General features: G+C 43.7%; 1 protein-coding gene across 4 annotated transcripts; it reads right to left on the bottom strand.

The window, feature by feature from the left end:
• Positions 1-412: 412 nt before the first annotated feature.
• pik3c3 (phosphatidylinositol 3-kinase, catalytic subunit type 3) lies at positions 413-26,583 on the bottom strand. Of its 4 annotated transcripts, none has more exons than XM_088909405.1 (26): positions 26,268-26,583; positions 24,839-25,027; positions 24,518-24,661; positions 23,376-23,505; positions 22,681-22,707; positions 20,613-20,699; positions 16,778-16,873; positions 14,419-14,490; positions 12,978-13,082; positions 12,745-12,837; positions 12,215-12,400; positions 11,719-11,861; positions 10,266-10,353; positions 9,342-9,406; positions 8,285-8,390; positions 7,991-8,107; positions 7,625-7,756; positions 7,338-7,466; positions 6,088-6,157; positions 5,449-5,513; positions 5,134-5,218; positions 4,070-4,144; positions 3,412-3,580; positions 3,112-3,202; positions 2,626-2,751; positions 413-764 (listed from the first exon to the last, which is right to left on the bottom strand). In XM_088909405.1, the coding sequence occupies exons 1-26, from the start codon at positions 26,333-26,335 to the stop codon at positions 750-752; spliced, it is 2,673 nt and encodes an 890-aa protein (XP_088765531.1). In that variant the 5' UTR covers positions 26,336-26,583; the 3' UTR covers positions 413-749. The 4 variants fall into 4 exon arrangements, with proteins under 4 accessions (XP_088765531.1, XP_088765522.1, XP_088765559.1 ...); XM_088909396.1 differs by having other exon boundaries at positions 9,342-9,409; XM_088909433.1 differs by lacking the exon at positions 22,681-22,707.
• Positions 26,584-27,268: the final 685 nt, after the last annotated feature.

The raw sequence follows: 27,268 nt of genomic DNA on the forward strand, positions 1-27,268 counted from the left end.
CAAATAAAATCAGGATGATATTGTAAGTGGCATTGTCAGACCAGTAAGAGCACTGTTCTGTATTGCTATGATGACCAGGGACATAGCGTAAGAATATGGGTGTGAAGCCTGGTGTCCTGGCAAAACTCTGTTCTGGATTCGTCCAGTCTGGCCTATCTAAAGTTCTCCTTTCATTCTCACTTCTCCACTTGACCTGCTCTGTAGTGTGGCTGCTGATGCAGAACATAATAACAGTTACAAACAAGAGGAGGCCATTTGACACATCTAGCCCATTGGGTAGTTAGTATTGGATGATCTCACGATCCAGCCATTTCTTGAAAGACACCAGGGCATCAACTTCACAGCTCCTTTGATTAACATCTCTGACAAAACACACTGACATTTAAACAAAAGACCCACCTGCTAGTAAATAGGCTAGTGAATCACCTTCGATTTATTTGGCAATGTGGCGAAGTAAACACTCGAACCCTCCCGTTATAAAATAGGTACACAATAATACAATCATGCCTATAATAACAGTGCAGTATTTTGCACACGATAGCACTAGAACTCTTCAGAGCAGGACAGCGAATGTCTGGAGAGGATGCTGTGCTCTTCTGTCCTCCCTATAAGAGTTAAAGGGGATGCCTCTGTGCTCCTCTCTGATCATCCCAGACAACCAGGTGAGAATCTTGGTCATCTTGGGCAGTCTCAGCCAGTCCAGCAAAGCTTTCTGTCCCTCAGTGTAGTCCGTTTCTTGAAGCAACTCATCACCTGCGCCAGTACTGCAACAAAAAAGTAATGCAGTGCCATCAGTCACCTCCAGGGGGAGGATGAGACAGCCTTCCCCCACACATTTGGGAACAGGTAAGGTATTGGGATTTGAATGAGTAAGGATCTTGATAATTCTGGATTTTTGCTACAAAATCCAGTTGCAGGCATTTTTTTTCTTACCTATTAGTTCAACATTTGCCTTTGCTCTTGCTGCTTAAAACCAGTGAGTCTCCGTTTTTTTTATACTGTACAATGCTGTCCGGATCAGAAATATACACACAAATCACTGTCATGATTTCTGACTCTGTAGATGTCATTTGATACATCATGTGCACTTCATGCATGGCCTGCTATTTTAGAACCAAGTGGAAATCTCACCCCCGAGAAAACAAATATTCGTATATCAAAGATGTGGGGAACACTTATTGAAAAATGCAGTATTTTAAATTATAATTGTTTTCTGGAGTTTGGCCAGAACAAACGCTTAATAATGAAAAATCAGTTAAAACGACTATAATTTTCTATTTTCCAAACTGCAAACTATTGCATTGAAACAAAGCAAAAATAACTTCGTATTTTTCAATCTAATAGTAATCGGCAGAATACGGATTGCTCTTAAAGGGCCAGAAGTCTAGCTATACTGAGAGGCATTAAAAATACAATAAATAGCATTGGGTCCAATGAATTGTATTTGGATGTCGCTCAGTAACACTGTCAGGTCAAAATGAATTAATATCACATAAGAAATAGGAACAAGAAACACATAACTGAGTAATTGCTGTGTAAATTCAAATTCAAATGTAAGCATAGGCTGAAAGCATTTGGGGTTTTAATGTTTAAATATTCAGAGATCAACCAACAGTAAAAGCAAACCAACAATATATATAAGACTTACTGCTAAGTCATCCTAAATGTATTCTCTTCAACAATTAAAGACAAGGAAACAGCCTACCTACATGTTTCTGCAGTTTCACAACAGGAATAAACGTTTGTGAAGACATGTCTTTTTGGCTTTTCACAGGAATGGTGAAAATGACGTGCGTTTAACCCAGGGATGTAAACCCAGGATGACCTGCTCACAAGTATTATTACAGTTAACACACCTTTCACCACAAGGGCTTCTACAGCTGAAAGGGTTTATTTTCTGTTTACTTTTCAGCTTGAAATTTCTACTTAGCAGCTACACACACAGCTGAACTCGTCTGAAAACTGGCCACTGGGGTTTGGTTGAGCTCTGCAGCACATTAAGCTGGGTGGACATCCGCAGGCTGTGAGCAGGTCAGGCCAAGGGGAGAAGAGTAGCAGCAGGGAAAAGCGTCTGTTATCGGCATTAGTATTGAATAGCACATTTTCACAATCCCATTTCCTTTGTAGCAGTCTGCATGCTTCAATTAGTATGCTATAGTGAAAGAGGCTGGGCACCTCTAATGGCATTTTGAACAACATGTGTGGAAAGGTGACACTATGAAAAGAAAATGCAACAGACAGACAAATGGTGAGAAGATGATTCCCTGATTAGCACTGTACTAGCAATTAGTGTGTTCACGCTACTCAAGAACCAGCAACTTTAAATTTGATAAATTCCTATTTTCTGGAAAAGCCTTACATTTTAATTATGTACCTGTGTTAATTAACAGATGCTAATGGATAACCGATAGCACCCTTAATAGCAAACACTGGCAAAAAGTTCAAGACCATCCAATGATGCTTCTGGATTTCAAGACTTGGGCGGAAGCTTTCGTTTTGCCTAGATCAAAGTTATTAACACAGAAATACACAGCAGTACCCACGCAGACCCTCGGGTACATGCAGGCCCACACAGAGATGCAGACAGTGGAACACAACTGCAGGAGAGAGACGCAGAGTGCTGACCTGGGCGAATTTGTGGATCTGTTCCACCACGGCAGCAAACAGCGCCCCCACACTCTCGTCTATTAGGCTCTGCATGTAGTGCACCGCCTCCTCATCGGACAGGTCCAGTCGGAACTTGTCCTGCACCTGTGTAAGGCCAAAAGCACAAATCAGTTAGATGAGCTCATTTCTCATTCATATCCTCCAATAACATAGATCACTCACCATTGGCATCTGCCAATAAAACCATCCCTCGCTCATTCCAAATCAAACAGTTGCAAATTTGTATTATAAAACCCATCCATGAATGTGGGTGGGATTGTGGGAGTTGGAAACATGCTACCCAGCCATGACGTTAATATCTTGGCTTTTTTCAAGAAATAGCATGATGAGATCCTTGAATCAATCAGCAACTAATGACAAAAATGAGTATAAGGGCTTATTGGCCTCCTCACTTTTGTAACCGTTCTTATGATCTTAAAACAGGAGAGTTGCTTGCCAGCTCACCTTTTTAACAGTCTTGTCAGGCTCGAGGGCGATGTCAGGGATGTTGGCGTCCACCATGAGAGAGAAGAGATTGAGGATGAGATTGGAGTACCTGAGAGACACAGGGGAGGGAATCGAGCTCAGTCACATCTGGACACCACCTCTGTCTGAGGCATACTGAGTTTGACTACAAGGCCAGTATTGTCAGGGCAGCGTGTGTGAAGCAGTGTCTGTGACCTTCTGTGTGCATTTACTGTAGAGGTACGGTAGAGTTTGCTGTAAGACAGCTCCTTCCTTATCAGCAGACGGCTGTGTGTGTACCTGCGCAGGTGCAGGAAGGCAGTGTAGCACTGTTTCCTGAACTCCTGGTACTGCTCACTCTGCATGCCACCCATCCCTTCCACCATCTCCTTACTCAACTTCATGGGGGGCGGTAGCGGCTTGGGGTCCCGTCCCAGGATGTATCCGAAATCAATGTGGAACAGCTTGCCTGAATATTAGGAAAACAAAACAAAAAACACAGAAAGAGAGAGAGATTAGGTGGATCATGAACTTTGTTCTCCAGAACTGATAAACTCTTCCTCACAAATTGGTTCTGTACTACTCTAATTACTGACTCTGTTTCTCTGAACAGTGAGACAGCATCTGTCAAACATAATTCCTAAGCAATAAACACACTCAAGTCTGTCCCTCTACACTCAATATAGCATCAATGTGCATTCAGGTTTGACAGTTTGTATAGAGGACTGTCAGTGAGTACACAAGTGTGATGATGTACAGGTCTGTCAGTGTGAAGACAGGTATGTACATGTGTGCGGGTCTTTCAGTAATTATCAGTGAGCGTACAGGAGTGACAATGTGTGTACAGGTCTGACTGTGTGGGGAAAGGTGTGTCAGTGATTGTACAGGTCTGTCAGTGTGAGGAGGTTGTCAACGAATGCACTAGTGTGATGCTGTGTGAAGACGATTATGGACAAACCTGTCTTGGTGAGCAGTAGGTTGTCAAGATGCCTGTCTCCCACTCCTAGGATGTAGGTGATTACACAGTATCCAGCTGTAGGACAAAGTGCATTAGCAGGAGAGATAGAGACAGAACAGTTCAAATATTGAATACATACATAATATATTATGTATGTCCTCATTAATAATACTGATGCCTTGTATTTATATAGTTGTTTTAAACCCAAAGGATCTCAAAAAGCATTACTTATACCAGGGGACCCACTATCCAGTACTGAAGTGCAGACCCACTTGGCCAAAATACAGCAGCTCCACCTGGACAAAACACAGCAGCAATACTGCACCAGCAGTCCTACCTGAGCAACGGACAAAGGTCAATCTTCACCAGTAGCCCCACCGCACAGAAGATTATGGGGAGGAGTGATAAACTGTTCAATTAAAGGGGAACTTTACAAAGGCCAGATTGAATAAACCCAGAGCAGAATTCCACCAGGACACCACTGTTACCACTCCACTCTTTCAAAAGGTGTGATGGGATCTTTACTCAAGTAGTCTGGACCTTGGCTTAAGGGCTTATCAAAGCAACTGTACCTCCTACAGCACACTGGTCCTGGTCATCATATTGGGGGCACTGTTTTAGAAAGTTTAGTCCAGATTCTGGACAGCACCACCTGTGAGTCCAAAAACATAATTTACAGGAGCAACCAATTTTTCCTTAGCGGATCCCTATCCAGGCCCAGTGCTCAGATGAGACCAGGTTACAGGGTGGCAACACTGTGTTTGGGCACCGGCAAGTCTTACAACAGAGATGGGACAAGAGACACTTCTGACTTCAAGAATAGATGTTGACAAGCACAGTCATGCTATACTGAGGCACAGATAAAACACCAGAGACACATTAACTGGGGAAACAGTGGCTCAGCTGTACAGGTGGGGACAATGTGAATACTACCCTGTCTGCATGTGCACAAAAAAAAAAAAAGGTGATAAATAACATGCCTCTGGGCCCAGGCTGAGGCAGGCTGGTCTCAAGAGGGATACAGAGGAGGGATGTGTAAGTGCAGGCTTGCTAGGGAGACTCACCGCAGCTCTTGACGTAAGTGTCCATGACCTCTGCGCTGATTCCATATGGCCCCTTGTCACTAGGAGCATGCTTCCGGAAGAAATTCTGCGGAGACAGAGGGGGGTGATCAGAGTGGGATGAGAGACAGGCTGTGACTGGTTAGACTGGAGGCATTAGAAAATGATTAAACTGGAAGGAGATGTATTAAAATGAGGGCTGGCAGGTTAGGCAGGAGCAGAGAGGGAAAGACTGTAGGTAACAGCAGGGGTCAGCAAGCAGTGAGGAAAAGCAGGAACTGACAAACAAAGAGCCATACAGATAGTCTGTAACTGTACCTGTATGCTTCCTTCAGTAGCCAGGACCTCAGCAACAGGGACTGACTGAATAAACTGCATGAACCCTGAGGACAGGAGCAAAAACATCAACTTACAAAGAGGAAACAGCACCAATCGAATACTGACTGCAATTCTCTGGATGAGAAACTGAACTTAGATCAGTCAAGCCCAAAACCACCCTGACATCCTGATGCTCTTCTCTTGAAACAGACATTGGTAGCACTGGCTACTTATAGTCTCCGTTTATCTCAGGAGCCTTTAGTTCTAAAGGTAATTCCCAATAAAAACCCACACTGACCAAAGGGAAGTATTCTTCTCATGTTAAACTATGTTTGCAGCACTGTTCCTAAAATCTGTAAGAGGATTAAGCTTAATGTTCCAGAAATTCATAAACGTATCTGAAGGGTCACAGGCATGGAATACCACTTTAAAAGAGCACATATGAAAGGTTACAAATGAGTAGCAACCATTTGGCCCATCTGATACACTTAGTATCTATGGTTCCTTTAGAGAAGACAGGGTATAGAGTTCAACAATATGGCTTCAACTGTAGACTGGGAGCTAAATCAAAGGGTGGTCCTGGACTGTAAGTCTGATAACACTTTGAACTGCGTGGTTTAAATGTGTCACGGGTCTCACCATGTTTGGTGCTGGTGGCTAGGACCTTGTATGGTGTCAGCTTCAAGTCCAGATTCTCCTTCCTCAGCAGCTAGAAGAGAGAAGGGTGAGGTTGAGGACTACAATTTGATGTGCTTTGATTATTTTTTTGCACCTTTATTGCAAGCTAGACTGTTCAGTGCCATAGATGTGAACATGAAAACCTTATGGAGCAAAGGGAATTAGTGAAAACTACACAGGACAGGAGGAACGTGCTATGCAGAGTACTTTTAGTTAGCAAAGGAACAAGTAATAGGTTTATTCCATGCTGAAAAGAGAAGAGAGAAAACACAACGTTTCGGCCGTGGAGCCTTCTTCAGGTGTCAGAAGTTTTAGTTAGGAAAGTGCTGCTGATCTTAACTTCAGAGAGATTTATTTGCAGAGAAAATGCAGTTTCTACACTTTTCCCGAGTGAAACTCAAGAACCCAAGTCCATAATGGAGAATAATCTGGCCAAAAGGCCAAATGTAAATATTTTTATTAAAAATCTGTGCAGAGAGCCCCTGGTGCAACATCAGATTTATAACACCCAAGACTAATAAATTGGTTCTTGGCAGTTAAACAATACACAACCCAATGAAGAGAAATCTCAGTGATTTCTTCCATGAGCTCCAGTAAGATGCTATGACTGACTGTTTAGAAAGCTGCATGGATATTCAGTGTCTTGAAGTCCTGGAGTCAGACGTCAACAGCAAACAAGGTCTGTTTTAGTGCTGTCTCTCTGGCTAAACCCTGACTGCAAAGGCTCAAAAAAGTCATTGACATGTAATTGAGCTGCCAATTTTTTGTTCCAGAATTTGTTCAATAAAAGAAACTATAAACTGTAAATGAGACAGTAGTTAAGTACCTGAGGCTTGGTGTGGTTTATGTGTGCTTTTTAAAACAAGAGATGATAACATCAAGATTTAAACCTACAGGAGCAAGCAATAGATTTCATTTTAGCTACCAACTCACAAAGGCGGCATCAGCAGCAGTACAAAAATAGCTCAAACCCATGAGAGCTGGATAACATTAGGTTTTTATAACTGCAGAATGCAAATTCAGCTGCTGGTTATTAATATGCACTTTATTGTGGGGGGAAAAATGCAGAACCCAGATCATTTCTAGAAATTAGAAGAGTGGTGGTCCTAATACTATCCCTGTTGTATTTCATTAATTACATCATCGCAGCTGGAGAATGCACCCCTTAACTATACTCTCTGCTCCAGCAGCAGGCTCTGTCCTGTCCTGACCTTGTCCATGAGCGAGATGATCTGCAGGATGAGCTGGTCCTGACGCAGGTCGTCGCCGTGTTTGAAGATGACGGGATAGCGACCCCCGTCTTCCGTTTTGAAAATCAGCTTGGCTGGCATCAAGGCGCTCTGAGCGTGGACAAGCAGAAGGAAAGTCAGGACAAACCCCGGTACGGGCAGCCTGGGACTGCCACTGCGACAACACCAGAGAGGAAGCGAATGATTCTCACGAGCACGACACTGCCCGAGACAGGCGGGCCACGGGAAAACGGGCTCACTGCTCGTACCTTGAAGAGCGTGGCGGTGTCAGGGATGATGCCCCGGATGCGCACCCCCGGCTCCAAAGGGAGAGGGATGGGTTCAATTTCAGACAAGTTGACCTTCTCATTATCTGCCAGCAGGGCCTGCAGACGCTCCGTCTGGAACACACGACTCTCGCTTAGACACAGATTCAATACGCAAGCTGGGGTGTAAAAGTAATTAGCATTGTGCCACTGTGAAAGTACATCACAAATCACTGTGATTTTTACCATGTGTCCTCACTCTTCAACTATGAATCTGTTCCAAGTTGTCAGGATCATTCCTCGCCCCACCATTCCCAGTGTGCAACACCAACCGTCCACATGGGCACCGGAGGGCACCACCGCGCTCACCTTCTTCTTCCTGTTGCCACTCTCCCTCTGCACGGCTTTCATCAGCTGAACGAGCCGGTCCACAAACGTCTGCTGGGCTGCCAGGAGTGACCGCATCACTCTGACACTCTTATCACCCTGAGAGAGAAGAGGCAAGTGGGTCAGGCAGACGGAGAAGAGGAAGGCGAGAGCACCAGAGAGGGACAGAGAAAGAAAAGCATGAGAGTCCTGTGATGGTATTACTGTAATGTCTGGGGTTCAGTCTAAACTGCAGACACATCTGCACAGAGAGACAGGGACCAAGGAGAGACAGACCTTGAGAAGTGCCTGGCTGAAGCGCCTCATGACGTTGATGTACATTTCGTGGGTCTTGGGGTCCCTCTGCTGAGTGTCCTGGTCCTCACACTCCACAATTACATACCTGTGGACACAGACAGCACATTGCAGCCTACCTACAATGCAATTTCATGCAAACTGTTTCACACTGCTCTCCTGATGCCACCTGATACTGCTGCTCTCACCAACACACACACACTTCCATGCACTGGAACATCACACAGCACAGTGCACTGCTGTCACTGTAACACACACTGCAACATCACACAGCACAGTGCGCTGCTGTCACTGTAACACACACTGCAACATCACACAGCACAGTGCGCTGCTGTCACTGTAACACACACAGCAACACCACACAGCACAGTGTGCTGCCGTCACTATAACACACACTGTAACACCACACAGCACAGTGCACTGCCGTCACTGTAACACACACTGCAACACCACACAGCACAGTGCACTGCTGTCACTGTAACACACACAGCAACACCACACAGCACAGTGTGCTGCTGTCACTGTAACACACATTGCAACACCACACAGCACAGTGCGCTGCTGTCACTGTAACACACATTGCAACACCACACAGCACAGTGCGCTGCTGTCACTGTAACACACATTGCAACACCACACAGCACAGTGCGCTGCTGTCACTGTAACATACACTGCAACACCACACAGCACAGTGCACTGCTGTCACTGTAACATACACTGCAACACCACACAGCACAGTGCGCTGCTGTCACTGTAACACACACAACAACACCACACAGCACAGTGCACTGCTGTCACTGTAACACACACAGCAACACCACACAGTACAATGCTCTGCTGTCACTGTAACACCACACAGTACAGTGCTCTGCTGTCACTGTAACACACACAGCAACACCACACAGTACAGTGCTCTGCTGTCACTATAACACCACACAGTACAGTGCTCTGCTGTCACTGTAACACCACACAGTACAGTGCTCTGCTGTCACTGTAACACCACACAGCAACACCACACAGTACAGTGCTCTGCTCTCACCAGTACAGGTAGTTGGCCAATGTGGAATTCTTGCAGGCACGGGAGATGAGGAAAGTACACAGATCCTGCTGTAACACACAACGTAATGTTTGTTAGACACTCTGCATCAATTAAACACCCACAGAGTATTAATTACATCATTGTTCCACCTAAAAACAGAAACTGCACCAGTTACTCTACCTCTTCTACAATCAGCTGCTAAATGATATAATCAGATCTTAGACAATAAGAAACAGAAGTAACACTTGAGTCTTTTAACTCTGTGATACATATGAGGTCTGCAGTGCAACCAAATGCAACATCAAGAAATGGACTGACAAGAAAATTCAGTATCATTATACAGGAAGGGATGTGAAAATATTATCCTCATTCATTCCTTACATGTACTTAATTTGTTAATGCTTTGATACTGTATTGTCTAAATCTGAGAAAAATCAAAAATCCAGCTTGCTTTCAGTGCTGAGGAGTTCAGACCTGAGATCCCATATCTGCATTTTAAAACCTGCCAGAACATGGATTTCCAGCCCTGTTCCCAGACAGCCCCAATCCAGCAGGGTCTGAATACCATCAGATATCCAATTTCTAAAGATATGGAACTACTCTATTAAGTCAAGATTATTTAGAACTAAAATCTAAGTACTCTTCAACCCTCAAGGACCAGCATTCTCTTGAATGTCTTGACTGACTGATCAATAGCTCATAGGTGACCTATAGAGGCTCTCCATGGGTTGGAGATCCCAGATTTAGGGTGACCTGTAAGACTCACTGGACTGGGGCTCTCCAGGACCAGGGTTAGAGATCCCTGCATTAGGCCAACACTGGACACTTAATATCTATGAGATACAGTACATATGGCTGTTTAAACAGTCCCTGTCAAACAGAGACACAGAAGCTGTCGTTGGAAGTCACCCTCACCCTCCTCACCTCCAGACTCTCGCTGTCCTGAGCCTCCTTTCCTTTCTGGGGGGGAGCGCTAGTGCCCATGGGGGCAGGACCAGACAGGATCTGAGAGCTGAGAAGCAGAAGCCGTGGATAAAGGATCTCCAACATAGAAAAACACATGAGCCAAGAACTCAGGACATACAGTATGCAGCCCTGTGCCTGCTAAATCTCGAGTAGCAGAAATAAAATACTCAAAAATACTTCTTGAGGTGGCAAGTCAGGGAAAGGTGTATGGTGGTCCTGCCATACAGCTGGAAGATACTGACAAGTAGTAGAAAAATATTAAAGAAACGAAATGAAATAATAAACATGTAGAACTGCATTACCGTGGTCTTGCTTAACGTCTTGTTCTGCCTGGCAGATAAATGCACCATGTCCTAAACTCCCCTAGGATCCTCGTCTATTCCATCAATTCTCCTTCCTCTCTCTCCTTCTCTCCAGGCTCACCTGTCACTGGGGACTCTACCCCTCTGATCCACTCTCAAATTTAAAGAGCTTTACTGGCATAACTGGTGAATTACAGCAATAACAATTAGTAAACATTTAGAACAGTGACATATGTTTATCACAGAGGATCGCTCACTGTTCCTTAGGCTGTGACAGGAGATCACATAGCGGGCTGCCAGCTGAGTTTCCTTCTCCCTTCCCCAGTAATTTATAGCTTTCTGATTTTGGCAAGTGTGTGAACTCAGGAATTTGACTTGCTATAAGGAAAAATGGTTCTCAGATCCATGAGTTCTTTTCTGAACTTCCTGCAGTGCATCTGTGTCTCTGCTTCTCCCTCCTGGCAGTGGGAACACAGCCCGTCCTCTCCGAGCAGCCAAATCTGCCTGTGTTGTTCAGTTTCTACGTGCAGGTCTCCGCCTGGCTCAGGCCAGAGAGCTTCAAACCCAACTGGCTGAGGGGGCTCTCCTCTGTCTTCAGCTCTTTTTTAAGCAGATCCTTGTGGTAGAAGGAGTTCTGCTTTTCAGGTGTAGCCAATATTATATTATTCTCTTCTCTATATTAATTAGCAATGGTAAGGGTCTAATGGGCACAGCCCTATACACATTGTTTGGCATTCCTGACAGCAGGCAAGCTGCTGTCTAATTCCTTCTCAAAAGTGACAAAAGTGATCGTTTCGATGGAGTTACAATATTCGTGGGGTTGATAATGCAGAGCATTCCTCTCATGGTGTAGAAATCCCTGTGTACCATCTTCAATGCCCTCACTGCTGGATCAATATTATCACCTGTTCATATCTCCCAGTGTCCCACTCTCCCCAAACCACCACAGCTGAGTCTCCTGTTCCCAGCTCACCTGTCCATATCTCCCAGTGTCCCACTCTCCTGAGCCCCCACGGTTGATTCTCCTGTTCCCAGACCCACCTGTCCATATCTCCCAGTGTCCCGCTCTCCTGAGCCCCCATGGTTGATTCTCCTGTTGCCAGGCTTACCTGTCGATGTTTCCCAGTGTCCCACTCTCCTCCAGGCCCCCTTGGCTGTCCTTCCTGCTCCCAGGCTCCAGCCCGCTGAGGATGTCATTGAAGTTCTCATACTTCAGGGCCTGGACAAGCTGCAGCAGGTACATCAGCAGATCCTGGGAGAGGAAGACCAAGAGATGTCATTACCAACTCCAAATATAAAATTCAGTAGTTCACCAACATTTTTCTTCCTCCCACCTGGCTCCCTATTGCTGCTGGGATCCGATTCAAAACTCTGAAATATACTGGTTTGTAAATATTTCTAAAAATATCGGGCAATTAAATCTGGACACCAGAAAACATTACCCCTGCAACACACTGGTTTATTTCTGATGATCCCAGGAGAGCTCAGGAGACTTTCTGCTTACTGCCACTTGCAAAGGTTGTATATATATATAGACACACACTCATTTGCTCGCATGCTTGTTGGCCGAGACTTGAACCTCAACAGCCCGGCCCCACCCCTGACCTCGTCGTCAGCCTGCTGCAGCCGGGCCACAGCGTATCTGCGGACAGTCGGATTGGTGAACTGCGAGGACAGCAGCTCCAGGGAGTCCTCCACATCCATGGGCTTCCACTTGCCCAGCAGCTCCAGAGCCTGCTTGGCTTCCTGAGGCAGTGCCCAATTCACACACTTCAGGAACTTTGTCAGAGCCTGGGGGAAGAGGGCCGAGACAGAGGATGGGATATTAACACAGAGCACCAGAGTCCAGAGATTATGTCCACTGACAGAGAGACAGACAGAGGACAAGAGCGAGTATATCCACTGAAAGACAGAGAGAAGACAAGAGCAAGTGTGTACACTGGGAGACAAGGAGAGGACAAGCGTGAGTATGTCCACCGAGAGACAAGGAGAGGACAAGTGTGAGTATGTCCACTGGGAGACAGACAGGGAGAGGACAATGCGAGTATGTCCACTAGGAGATGAGGAGAGGACAGGTGCGAATATGTCCACTGCTAGACAGACAGGGATAGTCAAGTCTGTCTCCAGGTCCTGACCTTCTCCTGAGTGGTGAGGTAGTATCGGAACTTCCAGACCAGGTCCTGCTCCTCCGAGCTCAGCTGCTTGGTGGGGGGGTAGCTGACGATGATCTAAAACCAGAGACACATTGATGATGGGAGACACCATAGACACAAACACACAACTCACTCTGCAGCATCACAGGTACACACTGTCTCCGAAGGTCCACACCCAGAGGGACCTCTCCCTCAGTTACGCTGCACAGACTCACATTGAGCTGGTCGCGGGTGGCAGCGTTGGGCTTCAGGTCATGGTCAGACGGGCCACTGCGCAGACTGCGAGCCAGCTTGTGGTGCTTACTCTCCACCAGGTTCTCCTGCAGACAGCCGGGAAGAGGGAGTGAGCAGGGAGGAGCAAAAGGAAAAGAGCGACAGCAAGTTGGCGATTGGAAGAAAGCGAAATGAGAGAGACAAGGTGAAAGAATGAAAGAAAGTGACAGAATGTCAGAGAAACACCCAACCAAGACACAGATCTCATAGTGGCAGAATCATGAGAACAATATGAATGCATGAACCTTCTAGCATTGTGATACTTTTTCATTCCAGCGTAAATGACTTGCTGAATTTTACAGGCTGCAAACAGACTTACAGTATATATGAATGAATAAGAAGTTACGTTTATCTCAGGGTGCTTATAAGATCTTTGATAACTCACACCTAGTTTCTTCCTACTAAAAACACAAACCTGGCAAGAATGTAAGAGAGTATGCAAACAAAAGGAGTATATCCAACCCGTCACCGGCTGTTTGACTGTTTCACAGACAAGTGGAAGTAAGATTTTATCCAGCAAGTTCTAAAAAGAGCTTAAGGGCTGGTCCTCCGCCACCTGGCGTATCTTACTCTCTCCTAAATGAATTTCCATTTGTGAACCCAGGTCTATGTTTCACTATTGAATGAGAAATCATTACTTGAGTTAACTTTATCTATATCCCTTAGGATCTTATATACTTGGATCAAATCTCCTCCCAATCTCCTTTATTCTACACAGAAGAGTTTTACCTCCATTAAACTGTTTGCATATGACAGTCCCCTGAGATCAGGAATCATTCTTGTTTCTTTTTTGATTCCAAGGCTATAATATACTTTCTGTGGTGCAGTGATCAAAACTGAATGTGGTATTTCAAGATCTGGCTAGTCTATTTCAAAGCTTGAGCATAACTGCCCTGGTTTTAAATCCCACACTTTTTACTCTATACTCAACACTTGAGAAAAGCTTCCGGCTCCTGATGGAGAAACTGCAGGTTTGCTGAAAGACAGTAGGAAGGGAGTAGCTACAGATTTTGAAGTATTCTGCCACAGGGCCAGACATACAGTGAAAGTACTCAGTACAACCATCACCGATTTTTGTAATTTGTGCTTTGTAGTGTGTTGCTTGCGAACAGAGAAGATGCACAGCAGGGCCTAGACTGAGCACCACAGCCACAGACTGAGGACGGAAACAGTGGGCATCTATATTAGCTCCCTCTAAAGAAATTCACACACAGCAAGACCCTGTGCATTGCTGTTCGAAAATGACGACCAAACTTTACAAGACCTTTCAAACTGCTTCCACTCCTGAAAAGAGGAAAATATAAAAGGAAGTGGAAAATTAACTAAAAGGGAAAACGAACACAGAGTGACATAAGACGTCACATGAGATGCACAAACACTTACCATGGACATTTGAGGGTCAGGCACCTTAACAATTTCAGAGCTGGTGAGGAGAGGAGCAGACTCATCGCCATCCTGTTGGAAGAGAGCCATCAAGTTGGTACCATAACTGACCATTCAACGCTTACAATTGTAAGTAAAAGCTCAGGCAATCCTGGTCAAACTGCAAGTTTCATTGACTATCTAAATGAAAAGATGCTAACACAAGCGCTGCAGGGCACAAACCTAAACATGACATATTTCTGCACATTTTAATGCGCAATTCCTATTAACTGAATTTAACAGTTTGAAAATAATAAAACAGTGAATGTGGTATGTGCAAAAGTTCGGGTGCCCTGCCAGTCAATACTTAGTAACACATCCTTTGGCAGAAATCACAGCTTCTAAATGTTTCTTGTTAAGAGTCTCTACTCTTTATTTAGGATTTGTTTCTGCACTCTTCCCTGCAGAACTCTTCTACCTCAGAAATATTCGTAGGTCTTCTTGCACACACTGCATATTGGAGATTTCCCCACAGATTTTCAATAATATTAAAGACTGGGGACTGTGACAGCCATTCCAAAACCATAATCTTTCCCTCCTGTTTGTACTTCATGGTTGATTTTGAGGTAAAGTTTGGATCATTGTCTTGCTGAAATATCCAAACTCTTTTCAGCTGAAATCTCTCACTGGTTCTGGGACATTATCGTCTAGGATTTTTTTTTATATTTTGTTGAATCAATTCTTTCTTCCACCTACACAATATTTCCTGTGCCAATGGCTGCCACACAACACCAAAATATAATAATAAAAAAATGCTTAAATCGTTGGCAAGGTGTTCTTTTCTTCAAAAGGTTCACCTGTTTTTCTCCAAATGTATCTTTTGTACTTGTGGCCAAAAAGTTCATTTTTTGTTTCATCAGTCCACAGCACTTTGTTCCAAAATGTTTCTGGCTTGCAAGTATTGTTCTGCACACTTCAGATGTTGCCTTTTGTGATGAAGTCGCAGGAAAGGTTTCCTTCTGATGACTCTATAATGCAGATTATTTTTGTGCAACAGGCTGTGGACCACTACTGTGTTGTCAGCTAAACCTTTGTGCAGGTCCTTTGCTGCGATATGGGGTTTCTTCTTTGCATTCCTGAACAGTCTACAAGCAGTTCTATCAGAGGTTTTTCTAGGTCTTCCAGATCTTGCCTGGATCTCAACAGTTCCCCTTAACTTCCGTTTCTTAAAGATGTCTCAACATCCTGAGAGGTTAGAAGGGTCAGAGTATTTATTCAACTCTAGAATTGTCTTCACCAGGCTTAACTTAAGGCCTAAGGACTCAATCAAGTTTTGAGGTCTTAAGAAAAGTATTAATAAATCAATTTTTTGCACATGCCACATTCACTGTTTTATTTTTTTTAATCTGTTAAAGTAAGCAAGTAAACAGTAATTGTGCATCAAAATGCAAAAAAATACGTAATGTTTAAGTTTGTACCCGGAAGAGGTTGTATTAACTTCTTTTCACTTAGAGATTCAGTGAAACATGACACTTGACCAGGGGTCCCCAAACTTTTGCATTCAACTGTATAACCGTATCATTGTGAGCAGACACACACAGACAGAAGAATCACATCAAAACAAACTAACTGTCCAAAACTGCAAAGAAACACACAAGAGCACACACAGGTCATCCAAATAAAACTGCTTTTTAACACAGTAGGTCACAGGGCCTCATTATCATCCTACACACAGAGTCTCAGCCGTGTCAATCACAATCCGTTAGCTCTGGTCAAAGCAATACTGCATACTGAGCAGCACTTTCACTGTGTAATATTCTTAAACCACCACCAACTAAAAACAACATGACAAGAAAACAGAAGTTTCAAAACAGGAGATGAGTTCTGGTAACCCTGTGTCCTGAGAGTTATCTTTTCCACAACAGAGCACTGAAAGCATTATTAGCATCACTGAAGCCAGTGTTATCCATAATATATATATTTTTTCAGTTGAGGGACCCTTCCAAACGCCTACAGGTTGCTCTATACACAGTGTTTGGGCAGATTGCTCAAAATGGCTAACAGAATGAAACAATCTAGAAACTTTACAGCACATAATTCAATTCAATACATTATTACCATAACAACTAGCTGCATGGAATTTGCTTTGGTTAGCTCTTTCAATTAAAGATATACAAATAAAAATATACAACGTAAAGCCATAAAGATATCCTAAACACACGGTAATAAGATAATAAATAACAGTGAGATAAATACCAGTGGGGCTTGATGGAGTAACAGTGTAATAAGTGGTAAGCAGCACGTCAGCAGGCATAAACCACTAAACAAGCTCATGTGACACAGACAAGCGGAGCAGGAGGCAATGCTGTAGACCCCTGACCTTCTCGTAGTAGACGATGCTGTACTCTCTCTCTCCGTTCTTCACGCGGGGAAACTCCACCATCAGGTACATGAAGTTGGAGCTCCTCTTCTCGCTCTGCAGACAGAGAGCACATCGTCACACTGCGCCTTCTGCCAAAACACTGAACAGCAGAGTCGCCGACTCTCCAAAACAGCTGTGAAAGGGCTGAAGCAACAACTGAGCTGCTGGAGCTTTTATGCTTTTAAAACAAATACTTATTGTGCCCTACTAACATGTATCAACAATTAAAATTGGGTATGCCCTTTTGTATTTCATCACTGCCCGTGCACTGTACTGTATTTTTGTTGCCTTCTTTGTATCTGAAGTTTACATGGTTGCAAATGGTCTAAAGAGTGCAGGAGATTGCTGTAACCATGAATGTTTGAGGAGAATTTCCACATCACGGTCATATCATTTTTCTTACTTGTAGGCACACATGGGTCTTCAAGGAGAGCTGATCCGGGTGTGGGGCTGGTACCTCTGGAACAGAGCTATCTGTCCATGGCAATGGTGAGCGGAGAACTTTGAGGATGAGGTTGTTTCAAGCCATGACACCGGCTCATTCTGACCCATTCTCATTCTCCACACCGTTTACGTTACTATATATCTGCTTAACAACGTTCCAAAATGAAAACTGGAGCTTTATTAAATCTTGAATTGGAATCCAGAAAGATTCTTGTAATACTCTTCAGTTTACTTGTGTTGTTTCCTCACTAGGAAAAAAGCAGTAACTTAGTTCAATTATAAAGGTTTCATAAATATGTTCCAGGATGTCAGTATTAACTGCAGACCTGGTGAGTTAAATCTGGGTACAATATTTTGAGTTTCTAAGGTATACAACATTCTTATGGTCAGGGCTAAGTCAGACATTTGAATTTCTCAAGGAAAGTACAGCATGCTGAAAGAATGATACAGCAGGCATCGTTATAGTGTTACACAGCTGTCCTAGGTCTCTGGGCAGTTAAGCATGGCCAAAGATAAAGTTGGTCATCTTAGAAAATCAGTATCTAACAGCCTTCATGTGGAACATGGAACATGGGACAAAGTAGGATAAAGGTGGCCTCAAGTCATAATAAACAGGACACAATGAAAAGGAGAAGAGATCTCAGGAAAGAGATCTCAGATGAGCAGCTTTGATTGGACCATAAGACACCTCCCTCATGTGGCAGAGAGAGCCAGAAACTGCCCCAGTATTCCGAGCACTGGAAGAGTAATGCACTTTTAAGAAAGGCCCTTTTTCCAAGCTTTCCCAGAGAATAAAGAAATCGTAAACTGTGTGCTATATTCCCCGTCAGTAGAGGGTGGAATTATTCATCGTTATAATTTGCTTGTTAGCAAGCGGGTGTCAGGACCTGATTTTGACTTGATAATTATTCACACTTCCTCTATTCATTAATACAGAAGCTTTTCAATGTCATGGGGAAAAAACTAAGGCCAGGTGGTGAATTCCACCCCCCATCTACAGTAGCTATCTACTATCTAACTACAGAGGCAAGATTAATGTACTAGTTTACGAACTAACAAGCAATCTTATTATTGCAACTACACAATATCATCCTGAACAGGACATTATTTGACCACAAGAACTAGTGTGATTACATAGAATTCATCAAAGATGTAGGCTACACATGGTGCCAACCAACAAAGAGGAAGAATATGGAGGAAAAGCTTTGTGCTTGAAACACGAAACAGCTCTCAAGGGTCCAAAGTCCTAATGCAAGAGATTTTCCGTCAAAAACTGCGATTGCATACTATCTGTATTGATGGTTCCTTTTATTCATGTACGTTGGCTAATTAATGGAATTGCAAGTTTATACAACAATTTCAATTTTTATATTCATTACTTATGTTTTTGAAAATCAACCTAGACTGCAAATGCGTGAGATTTCCAGACCATACAGTGAGACCGCGACATGCTATGTGATTGTGTAGCATCATGGCTGCTGGCTGGCAATTGATCTTGAGGTACACTACTATGAAACAGTATTTCAACATGGATTCTTGTGTACCTTTTGTCTGTGTTCATGCAATTGGTGTGCATGATTATTTTATTAATTATTATTGCGCTGTTACAAGATAACATTGCATTATTTTGCAATCATCACTGTTTTATGAGGATATAATTCTGGTAACACATGACCACCAACAGCACTCTATTTCTATGAACATGTCATTCTTTTGCTACAGCAGGGGTCTGAAGTTGTTCAAGGTAAGTGTCTTGTTTGTTAAAGGCACAAAACTACAGAATTTAGAAGAGCTATAAGCGTTAAAGGTATTGGGAGAGCAAAATCAAAACTTATTTCTGCTTCACAGTCAAGTAATTTCTATTTGTTATCATGAAATAAAAATGAATGACAAACACAATACATGTTTGGGTTTTGGGTAATTTGTTGTCTACATTTGATCACATTAAAACAAAAAACTTTGTGTTCTACCCAGTGATTCCAAGTGACCATAAGTATTGGGGCACATTCACTTCAGGCTGATTTGTAAAATGTAATATTTGGCTGCTTTTCCCTTTGAGGCAATAACAGGGCTGCTGGGACTTCAATGTTTTCTTCAGATTGTAAAAGGCATTATCAATTTTATTTAAATCTGGAAACTAACATGGTCAGGCTATGATTTTCCACTTTTTTCTCCTCATTAACTCCTTGGTTGCGGCTGTATGTTTTGGGTCACCATCATTCTGCACGATGACGCCACACCCAGTAAGTATGGGGGCATTTTTCCATCTTCATATGTAAAGTCTCTGTAAGCTTGTAACTAATGACAACAGCAGCAGCAGCAGAATGAGTTCATCATTAATAATAGAGAGTGAGCCAGCTCCAGAGGCAGCCTTGCACAACTTTCCCTCCACCAGGGGCATCTGCAGTCCCTTTGTTCCTCCACGCTTTACCTTCCCATCACTTTGGAAAAGGTTTATCTTGGCGTCATTGGTCCATAAACGTTCTACCCCATATTTGTACTGCTGAAAACAATTTGAATAATCATAAGTTTTATTAGAACAAAATTCATATCTTGTGTTCTTGGTGCTGATCTTGCGGTGCTGTGTTTGTAATCCTGCTGCCTCTGTCTTCTGTAAGCTGCTCGGGGAATTATACCTGTGGCGTCTTTCTTCTTCAGTATATTGCCAATGTTTCTTCTGCCTGGTTTCTATTCTGTAGTTGTAACGAGTTTTTCAAATATTCCAGCTTAAATGCTGGTAGTTTCTTTAACAGAAAGTTCTTTCATTTCCATTTTGAATTGTGACTCCACACACTGAAGTCAAAGTGTGACAGACTGTCAGGAGGCACACTGCTCTGTTCTGAGCTTAATTATCCAACAACAAACACCTGAACTTACAAGAGACACCTGTCCCAATACTTTTGCTCTTTCAAAATAGAGGTTCTACTCTCTCAGTTTGTTCAATTGTCCCAAGGGGGGAAAACTATATTGACTACAAATAAAATACTCTTTTTACAGAAATAAAATATATTTTTATCATGATTTTTCAAAGTGACAATCCCAGTTTAGACTTCTCTGTCCCAATGACTTCGGAGCCAACAACCAACATATTTTACTCTTAAACCAGTGAATGACACTGCTGCAAATGGAAGGACATGTGTCCGAGACCACACCTGCACTCCAGCACCTTGAGGAATGGATCATCTCTTGAAGAAGTTCAGTTTAACAATTTAGTAACTAAGCTGTAGTAACATGCAATACGACAATACTAATTGAAATACTTCCAAGGGGGAGTTACTGGGGGGTACTGAAGAGGATTCCCATTCCCACAGAGGGACATATGGACAGACAGCACCAATGGGCAGCTCACCTCATTGATCATCTCAATCTCCCGGAAGGTCAAGCGGTCCAGCCAGTCCACCTTCACCATGTGACCCTGCCGGTGAGCCTTCGTCAGCTGGAGAGGGGCAGAGCAGGACGGGGGTTATAAAGGGTAGAGGCAGAGGAGGTTCGGGCAAGGGCAGGATGGCAGGAAAGAGAGCGTGAGTGGTGTTTGACGTGTGCAAGAGCAGATTGTGCAGCACAGCTGTCCCAGTACTTACTCTGAGCATGCCACACCAGCAAACCAGCACCGCAGGGCCCGACACAAAACTCCTCCAACACAGCAGTCTGATCCATCTCAGCTTTACCAGCTGTGCACCCATTAACATAATATACTAATATAGTACACCCATAAATCAGTCTATTTCAAACTTTCTAAATCAACATCAATCTTCGAAAATGTTTTCAAAATAAAATAAGTCTGCATAGCCAGTACCCGGTTTTGACTTGGAAAGAGCTTGTAGTTGGTAAAACCTGAAATTGATCAAACTGCTGTTCGATGGGTGTGTTAGGTACCTCCTGCACAGCACTGATGAGCAAAGCCCTACCCTCAAATCTGCTCTACCAGGAAGCACAAACATATCTTTAAACGCCACTGTGTTAATACACACACCCCCGAGTAATGACTGATCTAAAGCACTGAACCCCTGTACTGGATTACAATAACTATGAGAAAGTCACACATGAAAAGCAGCCGCTCAGCTAAACTGGCTTGCTGGGTTTCTAACAGACTATTAGCTGAGGATGTACAAACCGATCTGATCGTGTCATTCAGATGGAGGTATTTCATATCCTGGCTCACCTACTGGAATGGGACTGAGCAGATGTGATTAGATTAGACTGAACTGGTCAAGTTTAAATTAGGCTAGCCAGAGGTAGAATTACCCAGGCTAGATCAGCAATGACATATCTGAATTAAAAGGATTGAAATGGACTAGAATTTAACAGATCAAAGTAAATTATCCCCTTCATCACTAACACAGTGTAGATTCTTCGTCTCTTTTCCTAGCTTGGCAACATTCCCCCTTTCTCCCAGTAAGGGCGGTCATTTGCACTAATTCTGATTAGGTAAATTACGCTAGTAGTAAATCAAAATTAACATTAGATGTAAATTTAAGACACAAACAGTCAGCTGTTACAGTGTCAATTTTGTTTACAGACCCATAATTTTCAATACCCAATGCACTTATGGGTATAATCTCTTTTTTGTTTTTGGTTAAATTATTGGCATTTTTTCTTGTTAGAAACTAACCCAGTTTTAGCTTTCAGACGTGCGCTAGCAACCTTTCAAAATTTAACAAGAAGTGGAAAGTGAGGTAAACACTGGTAGGTGTTCCTCACCCACCTCTCTCCTGTACCTCAGAGCAGCATGTGGGAGATGACCTATGTGACCCCATTTCTCCTTCTGCCTCAGCCAGGCAAGGGTGAACTGCCTGGTGCGTTGTACAGACACTTTAAGAACAGTCCCAGCTTATATCAAAACCTGTTTAGGTCAAGAGGGTAACCTAACATCTGTTATATGACAGGTTTCTTTAACTGTCCCTCAGGACTATGTTCATGCATTTGCAAGAGACCTGTGTACTCCTGCAAAACATATGTTGCCAGTCAAGTCAACTACCTTTCTTTCGGGACTTTCAGACTTTCCTGTTTGTGAAACCTCTGTTATGTTCTGATAACATAAATGCCGAGCATCCATCAAAATGTTCCAGCTTCTCTGACAGATGTACTTGACACGTCTGCTCTGCTATGGGCTCTGGTTAGCTCTGTATCCCCCGATCACGCCCATGCTCTGTGGGTGTTAGGACATTCAGGTTGCAATGCACAGACACTCCAGGTCAAATGTTATTTCTATTCCCGCTTTTCTTATTGTTACTGTTTCCTGCTTTAGTTTGCATACATTTTTTCTATAAATCTTTTTGCGTTTCTGTGCAGTGTTTTCAAAGAAGCTACGTGAAGATTGCTGTTATACACACACTATCCATCCACACCCCGTCACGAAGAGCCCATGCACAGCAAGGAAAGGGCTTAGCCTAGAGACCTCCCCTGCTCTTACTCACATCACTGAGCACCTCCAGATCAGGGAGCTGTGAGAAGAGAAGCTAGTCAGTCTCCAGAACACCCTCACTTCAGCCTGATGGGGGCTAAACACAAACACCCCCCACTACACACAGGCCAGGGAGAGGAGCACTGGCTGAATGCTACTGCAGGACTGAAATGCTTGAATGGTTCATAAAGTCAGAAACCAAAAACACAGTTCCAATTACTTTACAAGTACATTGCTGATATAAAGTCTACATGCCCTTTCCAAAACACTAATCCTAAAGACAAAAGATTTAAAGTTTATACATCAAATTTAAAACACACAGGTTTTGTGATTGTACTGGGACCTAGAAATATAAACTTATTCATTATTCAATTCAATTTTAGTTTTATTCCATACACCTTTTGGAACTACCCTACGCACCACACATCCTTTGTCAATGAAATAGCCCCAATCACATCTTAGCCTTTTTAAATGAACTGGCCCCACCCAGCACACAGCCTGTTGATGAACTGGCCCCACCCACCATGCAGCCTGTAGATGAACTGGCTCCACCCGCCACACAGCCTGTAGATGAACTGGCCCCGCCCACCACACAGTCCTGCCCCTTAACTCTTTTAAACCCATCAATTTGCTTCAGTCAGGCACAACTCACTCTGACGTTATGAATAACTTCCTCCCATGCCATCAACCACTATGTATGGGCCCCACCTTGGCCAATCGTCCCATCTGGTCCTCCGAGAGACTGCTACTAGTGCGGCCCGGGGTCGTTGTGGGGTCAGAGCCATCCCCCTCGACTCCTGGCCACACTTTCAGATCGTGCATCCCCTGACGAAACATCCTAAGGGAAAGGGAGAGGGAAGAAAAACATCCGATTAACAAAAAGATTAAAATCAGTGCTTCTAATTTCACTCAACATGTTTCCTTCATACTGCTACTGCTAAACAGTTTAAACTTTTGTGCTCTGATAGCCACACAAAACTATCCTCGAAACCAGATTGCCCATCCTGTGAAAAAGCACTAAGCATCTACGTCACAAGTGTAGCAGCAACCAAACACACAAAACCCGTATTTGCACATAAACTGCAGAACAGAGCAGGGAGCGAAGGACCTGGAGGAGAGGATTCTTGCAAACCTCAGGGCGCCAAATGGGGCTTGTCCACAATGAGGGAGAGGTGGAAAGGACTGTGGGCCCTGTACAGGGACTAGGGAGGGAAACCTGTTCTTTTGAGCTCCTGCAGAGGACTGGACGACCGCAGTTTCAGAGCCGGGACAGGGAAAAGGCATGGACAACACCAAGTGGTAGGTGTTTATTGTGCAAATCCAGCCCACGTGTACAGCGAATGGTGAATATTTTATAGTTTAATATTTTATAACTATTAAAGAACTTTTTACAACTTTAAGTAACAATCCTATGCAATGTTAGATCACTATAAGATTGATATACATTGTGGAATAAAGTTTATTTTGTTAATTAAAAATAAAATAAACCATACAGAATGGAAGCTTTTCAACTTTGGTTAAAATCTACCAAATTATTCTCATAACGCCATTAAACAGCAAGTACTATTAGTATTTTTAAGATTATTATTTTGAATTATTATTATTGAAAAAGATTATTTCAGATTTAATCACAACATTTAATGCAACCTATCTTCTCGGATAGCTCTTCACAGACCAGCTCTAACTTTGGCTTTAAATTACTACAGCTTCAGCAGAAAAATGCCGCCTGCCTTTTCAGACAGTGAAAGACACAGGATAAAAACGGCCTTGTCTGTGACGTGGGGAGGCGTGTTTTATTCCTCGCCGTGCAGGGCGTCGTACAGCGGGCCCAGGGGTTCAGGGGCACTCACCCGTACTTCCCGAACAGGGCGACGGTGGTGCCTCCCACAGGCACGGCTCGACCCGGCCCGTAGACGTCCCACACGGTCAGGGCCACCTGCGCGCTCTGGGGGAGGTCGGGGTACTTCACCGGCAGGCGCAGCCACTCGTTCCAGCTGCAGAGACACACAGGGGCTCACTCGCGCTCACCAGCCTGGGCTGGATACTGCACGCAGCACGCCCAGAGGTGCTGAAAACCTCTGCTCTTCAGTTTCATGGGATCCCCGTGCCCACTGGGGCAAGTCAAGATCTGAAACCCCAACGCACACCCCCTCCTACCATTACATACTCACTTCCACCGCGTGCTGAAGGCCTTGTAAGCCGTGCGGACAGGCAGGGCCAAGGGCTTGCCCTCAGCAAACACCTGGCAGGTGACATACAGATCAGAGCAGCTCTCCTGGTACAGCCCCGAGAAACGCAGCATGGGGTCCTGCAGCAGAGCCTTGTAGCTCTTTTGCTCCCTCTTCCCCTCAAGACTGCCTCTGACGGAGAGATAACCAAGGTATATTTACTGTACAGAAATAAAACCTCGTTAACACTGTATACAGACACACTGTACCAAGACGGGGACTTTGGGATCAATACTGACACACTGTACCAAGACAGGGACTGTGGGGTCAATACAGACACACTGCACCGAGACAGGGACTGTGGGGTCAATACAGACACACTGCACCGAGATAGAGACTGTGGGGTCAATACAGACACACTGCACCGAGACAGGGACTGTGGGGTCAATACAGACACACTGCACCGAGATAGAGACTGTGGGGTCAATACAGACACACTGCACCGAGACAGGGACTGTGGGGTCAATACAGACACACTGCACCGAGATAGAGACTGTGGGGTCAATACAGACACACTGTACCGAGATAGAGACTGTGGGGTCAATACAGACACACTGCACCGAGACAGAGACTGTGGGGTCAATACAGACACACTGCACCAAGACAGGGACTGTGGGGTCAATACAGACACACTGTACCGAGATAGAGACTGTGGGGTCAATACAGACACACTGCACCGAGACAGGGACTGTGGGGTCAATACTGACACACTGTACCAAGACAGGGACTGTGGGGTCAATACAGACACACTGCACCGAGACAGGGACTGTGGGGTCAATACTGACACACTGTACCAAGACGGGGACTTTGGGGTCAATACTGACACACTGCATCGAGACAGGGACTGTAGGATCAATACTGACACACTGCACCGAGACAGGGACTGTGGGGTCAATACTGCAATATTCCTCTCACACACACAGCCACAGAAAAGAAAATAAATAAAATCACTTTGTAGTATCATGGTTTTTTTTCTCTTTTTTGACCTTAAACAATGTTATGGGAAAAGCTCATTGAGTTTCTCATTGAGTATAGAAGTCAAGCTGTTGCGTCTTGTGGAAAAAAAACTTTGGAGAACTCACAGTGTTGTGCAAGTTACATCTACCTTACTTTTCTTGCATCTTTAAAGGGCCGATAAATGTCTTGTGTGAGGGAATTATTTTCCTTCTAATAGAAGTTCTATACAGGAGAGAGCGTGACCGCCAATCCTGCGAGGTTGTTATTGTTTGTGAAAGACAAACTCGCAGACAACACCTTCATTAATAATATTACAAGAAAGTCTGCCGGAATTAATAATATCCTCATCATTGATTAATATGAACTGCAATACGAAAGGTAAACTTTAACCCGTAATAACAACAAAAATACTTACATTTTTAGCTGCACGTTGATGTCAAGATCGCAGCTGTACACGTAGTTAAATTTGTCAGTTTCCGACATGGCTGGATCTTTAGTTTCTCGTAAAGCACCCAGCACCCGATGTAAGACTTCAGCTGTATTTACTGGAGCAGCGGTTTGTTAGCACCGAAACTACCGCAACAGTCGGTCCTTCTGGACCGCCTCTCTTTAGGCGTGCGGTACTGTTTGTGTGCTCTACAAACCCCGGCTTCTGCGTGGCAATCCTATTCAAAAGAAATGCTCTGCGTCCCTACAGCCATGTTGTAATTATCACTTCTGAAAACAAAAACGGAAACATAACAATCACTCAAAGACAAACATAATCATTACCGAGCCCATCCAGTGTCGTGGATATACGGATAGATCCTAATGTTCTGCTATTGTTTCATCATTCCTGGATTGAGTCCCTGTTTCCTGTCTGCTGAACTGTTTGATTGGTTGAAGGAAGCAAAGGGGCGGTTTTTAATTTCCTGCCGTTCTTGGTCTTAAAGTCACAGTGAAGGAATAGATGTCGGCTCTGCCTCATTAGAGGAGCTAAATAGCGCCATATAATACATGAACAGTTCGGAGTGCAAGTACTGTACATGGGTGATCAAAGGAGGTTCAATTATTAATTTTAAAATAAAACAAAAAGATGTGCAATCTCCTACTAAGCAGAGCTTTTGAGATTATAATTAACCCAATTATTATTAACCCAAAGTCATAAAATATTTTAAGCCAGCCTCTCTTGACAGTGTAGTTACAGCACTCCAAAAAATATTAACCATATTATCCAGCTGTATTCAGTAAGGATCAGAGTGATCACTATTTCATAGCATATATTGGAAGCTGCTTTAATTTTCCTTAAATTATCTTATTATAAATGTTTTTAAAGTTGATGTTTTTTGTCAAAATAACCTAATGAAGTGCTACAAAATATTTGTAACCTCTCAAATACCCATTTTAAAGATTGCTTAATGATATTTCCTTCAAGAG

The sequence above is a fragment of the Atractosteus spatula genome, chromosome 1 (assembly GCF_055471065.1).
Source record: "Atractosteus spatula isolate fAtrSpa1 chromosome 1, fAtrSpa1.hap1, whole genome shotgun sequence".
In the NCBI taxonomy this organism is placed as follows: domain Eukaryota; kingdom Metazoa; phylum Chordata; class Actinopteri; order Semionotiformes; family Lepisosteidae; genus Atractosteus; species Atractosteus spatula.

Coding starts and splice junctions, on each gene's coding strand:
- pik3c3 (XM_088909396.1), bottom strand. CDS start 26,335: ATGTCGGAAACTGACAAATTTAACTACGTGTACAGCTGCGATCTTGAC. Junction 5,514..6,087: donor AGCCACCAGCACCAAACATG/GTGAGACCCGTG, acceptor TCCTGTCCTCAG/GGTTCATGCAGTTTATTCAG. Junction 3,581..4,069: donor CCTACTGCTCACCAAGACAG/GTTTGTCCATAA, acceptor CCTAATATTCAG/GCAAGCTGTTCCACATTGAT.